The 8270-nt window shown below is 31.8% G+C and overlaps 1 protein-coding gene across 2 annotated transcripts; it reads right to left on the bottom strand.

The window, feature by feature from the left end:
- Positions 1-2175: 2175 nt before the first annotated feature.
- LOC110656519 (beta-1,6-galactosyltransferase GALT31A) lies at positions 2176-7929 on the bottom strand. Of its 2 annotated transcripts, none has more exons than XM_058153784.1 (11): positions 7447-7929; positions 5785-5893; positions 5656-5708; positions 5287-5498; positions 5141-5204; positions 4979-5051; positions 4369-4489; positions 4183-4270; positions 3989-4114; positions 3801-3910; positions 2176-2612 (listed from the first exon to the last, which is right to left on the bottom strand). In XM_058153784.1, exons 1-11 carry the CDS (start codon positions 7548-7550, stop codon positions 2464-2466), a joined length of 1209 nt encoding a protein of 402 aa, XP_058009767.1. In that variant the 5' UTR covers positions 7551-7929; the 3' UTR covers positions 2176-2463. The 2 variants fall into 2 exon arrangements, with proteins under 2 accessions (XP_058009767.1, XP_058009766.1); XM_058153783.1 differs by adding an exon at positions 6153-6346 and having other exon boundaries at positions 5656-5893; positions 7447-7923.
- Positions 7930-8270: the final 341 nt, after the last annotated feature.

Consider the following 8270-nt stretch of genomic DNA (forward strand, 5'->3'; position numbering starts at 1 on the left):
GAATCATAACTGATTGATTTAAAATTGAATCAGAATTTATTTTTTTAAATTAAAAAAATTAAAATTTTTGAAAAAATATTGACCATTGGATTTAATAAAAACCAAACCAAACTAGATTGAACAAGAACCAAAATAAAAATTGAAACCAAAATTATTTGAGAAACCTAGGAATTGATCTAGGTTCATAGGTTCGGTGAACCAAAACCCTTTCTATGCACAACCATAACTGTTAACAAGAGATAAATTTACCACAATCAATAGAGTGCCTGTTTAACATTGTAGTTGGAGGGTTAAAATTGGTTTTTAAAAGAAAAAATCATTTTAGATTATGTTAAAAAAAGCAGTTTAGAAAAAATTATTTTATAATTTTAATATTCTTATAATTAGAACTTAACAAGTTTAATTTTAAATAAATTTTAATTCTCTCTAATTAATATATTTAAAAAAAAAAATATCAAGAGCTCTAAAGCAATACCAAACAGACCCGGAGTGATGGGAGGATTTCGATGCATTTAGAGCAGGTGTAAGGCATCTACATGCATCATAAATATTTTACTAGCTCCATATGGGAGAGGAAGGCTTCCTATATACATGATTCCACTCTATTTGCAACTTGGCTTAAGGATTGCTACTGGCCATTCTTTGGGCAAAAGTGGCTCTTCGCTCATCTTTTCTTTAGTTTTTAGCTATTTTATTGCTTAATAAAAATACATAGTTTTTCTAGATTCAATTATTTTTGGTTAATTTTTCATATTTGTCTCTCAATTTTAGTGTTTGTTATACTTTTGTTTCTTATTTTTATATTGTTATCATAAAGTCTCTTAACTTAAAAAAACGTTACATAAAAGTCTATCAACTTAAAAAAAAATATTACATAAAAGTCACTAATCCCAAAATCTCATCATATCATACTGTAAAATAAAAAGAAATTAAGAAGCTAAAATGTCACATATGAGATTTATATTAGCTTCTCTCTTGCAACATTTACCTCGTGTTTATTAGTCCTACTCAAAAGTCTAAAAATCATATTTCTTATTCCATTAAGAATTAGGTCATCATGCAACTCAAAATACTCATAGTAATTGGAACTATGTAATTTTATACCCAAATACATAAATGAGGTATATTTAGTATCATAAATCATTCAAAAAAAAAAAATTTTCAACTTTAAATTCAGAAAATTCATATAACATACCCCATTTTTTTTGCACCAAAAAGGTTTTCAAACCTGTTTGGCATTAGAAGCTAAAAAATGCTATTTAGAAAAAGTACTATTTTAGATTCTTTTGGGAAAAGTAGTTTGAGAAAAAAAAATATCTTGTTATTTTGGTGTTCTTGTACTAAAACATGTAAAATTTATTTTTAAATCAGATTTTAATATTCTATAACTAATATATTTAAGAAAATATTTTTCTCAACAACAGTTTTAACAGTAATGTTAAACAGAATCAACCCTTTTGTTTTATAGTGAGACAATATCACATATCAAATTGGTCAAAAAGATAATGAAATTCTAGTATGAGGGACTTTTATGCAAATGGCTTTTAAGTTGAAAGATTTTAATATAATATTTTTTTGAAGTTGAGATTTTATGGTAACAAAATGAAGATAATGGATGAAAGTGTAACAAACTCTAAAGTTGATGAACGACTAGTAAAAATTAGTATTTATTTTTTATGTATTTTTTTTTAATTATTTGATAGAGATGGTTATCTATTTGATAGAGATGGCAATCTATTATTTTTGTTTGTTCTTGATGGGATTTCTGAGCATAGAGAATAAAAAAAAGTTATTTCCATGTTTTCTTAAAGATCCTTGCCTCGGCATACATGTTGCACGCGATAATTTACCAGCAAATATCAAGGCGTGTTTAAGTGATGCTTGCAGATGGTAGACCAATTTCTCACTCATCTATGGCATCTATGCAGGCAAAGATAGATAAACAATTTTTTTTTATTCCCAATTTTTTGCAAGAGATTTTTTTTCTTCGAACTTTTTGATGAATATAAATGTATGACCAGTTTAATCTTTATTTTATGAATTTTATCCCCCTTTGCACTTTGATCATATGAATGAATAAGTCTATCCGGGAAAAAAACAAGTATGGGAGAGCAGGAGTAGGGTACAGATTCTACTTTCAAATCATAGCATTTTCTCGTGTCAAGGCCAAAAAAATTAGGGGAAAAATAGTTTCTGTATAGCCGCAAGTGACTTGTTACGTTCCACAAGCTGGCCGTCAAGCGACTGTTTAGATTATCAACAAAGAACTCAACTATTTGTAACTAAAAGATTTTCACTATTTTCTTTTCCTGGCTTGACAATCTGTATGTGAGTAATTAATTTAATCACGCACCAACTGTCCGAGGCATCAAATAGCAAAAATCGAGCAGATGGTGTTTGTCTGGACCACAGCCTTGATCACACACACACAGCTATATTACAACCACCTTTGAATGAAAAGTTTCAGAAACTTGTATGCCAGATTGCTCCATCACCTTCCCCACACCGCTGATGTACTTCCTCCATTCTCTCCACTGACTTGCAAATGCCACTGCAGGTCCAATCAAATGATGCAGCACAAGGATTCCCCGCTTGAGTCTTCCACTCGCAGTCTATTACAAAAACTTTGATAACATTAGCAAATGAATATTTTCTTCAAGTGTACAGAGAATTTGGTGTAATATGCAATAGAATTTTGTACAAGTGATCAGAATTTGATGTTCAGTAAAAGAAATTTCAAATTACAACAGAAATGGAATTTATATAGCCATCTGCTGCAATTATGAGATTCACTTTTCTATGACAACAGATAGGTTAAGAAGCAAGTGCAGAAAAAATTGTTTTGGGATTTATTTAGCCAATGGATCTATTGACCCCATGCACGAGCAGGCCATTAAACTTTACACAGATGATGTAGAAATCAAGCCTACTGATTATAAAAATAAGAGCATAAAGATTCAATCATTCAAAATAGAATGTCCAAGGTGAAATAGACTTTTCTCAATTACTTTAGGCACAAATTTATATATTAGCCCTTGTGGTATGTGACAACCTGGCTCCAAAGGAGGTGATTACTATTGGAGAAATTATTATTATTATTATTATACTAAAAGAGGGCACGCTTTCACTGTTTCTAAAAACAGTGAAAGTTCCCTTTTGCCCTTTTGAATAAAACAGCCCGTACATTTGACAGGGTCGCAAAGGTGGGGAAAAAAATCCCAAACCGAAGTGCAGCAGATGGCGTTGAAACAAAATGAACTGACAGGACAGCATAATTAATCAACGTGTATCTTGTGGATGGAAGCCACATCATCTATCTTTTGGGCAATTTTTTTTTTAATTTTTCTTTATAATTTTTTATAATTTCTTTTCTTATACTTTTTATTTTTTAAATTAAACTCATTCAATATTTATATAAATATTTTCTTAAAATTCAAAAAAAATTATCATTAAGTTAAATAATATAATTATAATATTACATAATTAAAATATGAAAATTGAGAAAGATTTTTTTATAAAAAAAAAATTATTCTTACTTGTTCATTTGATTTATTAATTTATGAAATTATAGTACTATAATTTTTTTTCAAATCATATATAATATATTTTATGTGTGTAGAAAATGAAAGTAATTAAATAAATTTTGTAATAATTATAAATAATAATTTTATTTAAAAAATATATAATTTATTTATTTATTTATTTATTAATATTATTATAAAAATTTTAATGAAAAAATTACATCTACAGCATCGTGCGGGTATGATATAGCTTGTAAGTAACATATTTGCACGTCTCACCAGGTAGAGTTCCACAGCAGAGGCTTCGATCGTCAATGTGCTCAATATCAAGCCCAATAAACCAAGATCCTAGCGAAACATCTTCATTTGCATATCTATGAAGTATGTGCCTGGAGATGACGCATCAATCATCTTCTGCATTAAAGTCCATAACCCAAATAGAACAATGATGTCACGCAAGGGCTTACCGATTTACTGAAATGTAGGTTGCCAAATCTTTGGAAATTGCATATATTTGCCCTGTTGCATGCCTAAAATATTTGTTTCCCTCCTCACCAAATTTCCAATATTCTGGTTCATGGTACTTGACACCTCTGCAAATAAAGGCAAAGAAAAATCAGAAATTCTTCTATAATCAGAAATTCTATAATTGATTGCTTACTTCTGTGATAGAACTGGTCCAGATTTCATACAACCGATATAAACACGGGGTTTTGATCTATGGCGAGCCAATGTAGAGCCAATCATACCTGCCAGATGTTTAAATCAATTCAGCACAATGACATGCATGCATTAATGATTTGTTCTCTTTTATTGAGTGAAAGGTTAAACATACAGATAAACTAACCAAGATTTACGTGTATGTCATCATCGACTTTGATATAGAAGTCAGCATCCCACCTAGCAACAGCAGTTGAAAAGTATATTTGTGTTTTCGATGACAATTCATGATATCCTTCAATGTGATTCTGCAACATGAACAATTGTATCGCTCTATAAGCTTTGGAGAAGTTATTGATAACTTTTTAAGACCATTATGATGAGAAAATTGTTGAGAATTACTTCATTCTCAACTCCAACCTAGTAGCTGTAGTTTTAGCCTGAGAAGATTAGTCATACTAGTCACTTAAGCTACATAACATCCATCAAATTCTTTGAAAAATTTTTCTCTTCAATATCGTCATTTTCTTGAACAAGTATGAAACGTTATCCATATTCAAGCCATTATAAGTGGCTTTGATCATATGAATTAGGCTAGAACCAGAAGAAGCATGATAAATTTTCTTGTTGGTGTATGAGAAAAAGAAAGGCAATGAAAGCAACCATGAACTAATCTTACTAAGGTTTTAAAAACTTTAATTAGTGACGCTATTCATCCTGCATTGTGCCTGGCGATTCTCCAACATAACAGAGATTACAAGTCAATCAGATCTAAGGGATTTTAAAAAGTAACATACCAGCCGCAAGAAATCCTTATGCTGCTCTTCTTCTGCATCAATAGCACGATCCAAAACACCACCTGTTGATGCACTGAAAACCAACAAATTCAAGCATATCAATTTATGACATCATCATTATGAGCTAGATTGCTAATCACTTGCAGCTTTGACTAAACCCACCTGTGTCCTATTACAAATCGTAAGATGACACCCTTCTCTGTTTCCAACTTCTTTAACTCCTCTCCTGGAGTAAACAACAACCAAAAAGTGTCAGCAATTACTCAATTATGACAGCTAGCTATGGTCTACTCTAAAGAATGGTTAACCTTTGGGCATCCAAGTTTCTCTAATTGAGTCCCTTCGTTTTCTGCTGCTGAATGCTGTAATTATTCCCATAACAAAGAAAACTTTCTGTCGCTCCATCAAATGTTCGGTTCCAGATTTCGTGACCATCGGAGATCCTTCCTCACTGTCAGCTTTGACAGCTCTTGCAGCAGCCAGCTGCATTTCCAATGAGGAGATTGTTTTGTCTAGTGTCCTGCAATTGTCGTCATAAATGTATTAACACAAAATGCATTGAATTTTATCATCCTCCAATATCCTGCTTGGAGGTTTCAACTCAAAGTTCGACAACAAATAAACTAAAGAAGCAATACAGAACATTAAAGCAAAATCAGCAGGCTAAAGATCCTTACATGATTACATCATGAGTTTGTGAAACTTGAGAAAGGATGTCCCCTGCCCGGACCTGTAATACTGTAAACAATATAATCAACATGTCCTATTGCAGAAAATGGAAATTATGAAAACAATATTTTAATAACATGACTTGCCTTCTTTTCACAATCAACTCCAATATGAGACCTTTTTAATTGACGTTCCTTTACAAATGAAGCTTCCTCATCCATTTTGACTGGATCAATAGCCCAAAACCTATCAGATGCAAGAAGCAAAGAAATAAAGAAAATGCAAAGGGAAATGGATAAACTCATCAAATATCATGCAATATCTGACAAGATGAACATAGTAGTTAAATGTCATGTAATAATGGCTTAACAAAGAAATAAATTTTCTTGAATATATTAGTTCTAAAAAAATATAAAGTTCACAAACCATCAAATGCATGAGTAATATAAAGCATCGGTTAAACTACTAGATGCTACACCTACTATTTTGAGGTCAGCGATTTGACCTGTGTTGTTCAATGATGAATGCTCTCAATATTCAGAATCCTGATGATGTGCTAGAAACAAACTATGGACAAAGCTGTATTCCATTTCATCTAATTAGAAGCACAATCTCATTCCATCTGTGGAAGAGTAAACATTTTGCCCCTTACTTCGAAAATAAACTGTACTTCACAGGTTTATACACTGCTGCTAATTCCTGAAATCAGTGTTTACTTTTAGAAAAAACAATGCTCTTTAGATGCATAATGCTGAAAATGCAGAATTATGCATGGTAAGCATTAAACTAAAACGTCAATACACTCGGCAATCATATTGCAGTTTTATGAAATGCTATAATCACATTAATAATTAATGCCATAAATAATTTTAAAGGTTGAAACATCATTGTTTTAAGAGATAAGAATCAATATAATGGCCATGCTGATCTGAAATAGACCATGTGTTCTCTAAGTTAAGGAAAAAAGTTACTGCTATTTGGTACCAACTTGCTTCAAGCAGGTGATCATGATATTCAACCCTCAGAATCAGAAAGAAATTAAACCCAAGAAAAATGCAAAAAAATTAGCAACCACAAATCATTGTCAGTCTTGTGGCACTACAATGAGGCAAATAGATAAGATCTACAAACACCTCTATATATCAGGTGAAATTTCTCTATCAAGTGAGCTTACTTAATTAAGACATTAAGCCAGTAGAATGTATAATTAGTGCTTGCAGATGATTAGTATTAGTTGGATTAATGAAATGCAGGAGATTTTTTCTCATATTCTCCACCTCCAATCTCCCAGCAAATATTTTCAGCTGGTACTTTACATTACTCAGATTAACTACCCAGCTTGTAATTTATCAGCCCCCTCGAAAGCCAGAGCTAGCTTATAAACTTTCTAGTAATACCCAATTTCACAGAGTGACTACCAAAGCTTATTCTTGTCCAGAGCCAATCATATTTTAATCTACTTAACTTATTAATGAGGAGATATTAGATCAACAGAGACATTAGTTCCCCAAGTCTAGCGAACAGAGGTCTTGTTCCAACAAACCCATGGGTATCAAGAAAAAGACCGGAAATCCATGAGCCACGGCCAAAATCCAAAAATAAGGCTAACATTTTCCATATGATTTTGTAGGAGACCACCTGAGATTGTCTATCGCATAGAAAGAGAGAAAAAGCAGCAAAACAGAACTAAAATAAGAGTTAAAGCTTGTAAATCCTACTGAGAGTAAGTGCAAATCTAATAGCTGATCATGCCAAAGACAAGATCCCAGGCATTTCAGAATGAAGAGAGGGAAAAAAACCTGTTGACAACAAGAACCCCCAAGAAGAAGCTGGCAATGCAGAAGATAGAAACCCATCTGGTGGAGACTCCATTGCTGGGTTTTTGAGGTCTGTTCAAACCCATTTCAATCTAACAAGCTTCAGCTTTAAGGAAGCTCCCTCCTTTGTTAATGTTTGTGGTGCTACAAGAAGAAAACAAACGACCCCATTCCTGAGAGAGAGAGAGAGAGAGAGAGAGAGAGAAGAGAAGAACAAAAATACTGCTGAAACTGGATGTTTGTCTAAATAGGCAAAAAAATGGGGAAATGGAATGCTTGCTTGCTGGCTTTCAGCCTTTATTAATCCAATCAAAATAACAAAGGTGAAAGGACAACAAGCTGTAATTATGTTTGCTTTCGTTGTTGTGTCACAGAGAGAAGTACTATTTAAAAAAATAATGCAAATGACAGAGGTCACGACAACTTCTCAACTTCACTCTGCCCTCCTCGAATGGCCATTGTCTCTTTCGCGGTTTTGCCTACCCTCGGCTCTGACCCCTATGCCTTTCTCTTCTCTTCCGTTTTTTTTCTTTTTTTTTTTAATTTTTTAATTTTTATTTTTCCAAGCTAATTTCTTTTGGACCACTTTCTTTTCTTTCAAAAAAAAAAACTACTTCTGGGCAATAGTCACATATGCTATGTATGCCATTACTATTAAATTATCATTAAATTTACTGTTGATAAAAAAATATTTTTAAAATATGAATAATATAAATTAAAAAGTATTAAAATTAATTTAAATTTAAATTTAAATTTAATATATTATAATTATCAAAATTTTAAAATAATTAAATAATTTTTGCAAA

Source organism: Hevea brasiliensis, chromosome 9 (genome assembly GCF_030052815.1).
Source record: "Hevea brasiliensis isolate MT/VB/25A 57/8 chromosome 9, ASM3005281v1, whole genome shotgun sequence".
Taxonomy (NCBI): domain Eukaryota; kingdom Viridiplantae; phylum Streptophyta; class Magnoliopsida; order Malpighiales; family Euphorbiaceae; genus Hevea; species Hevea brasiliensis.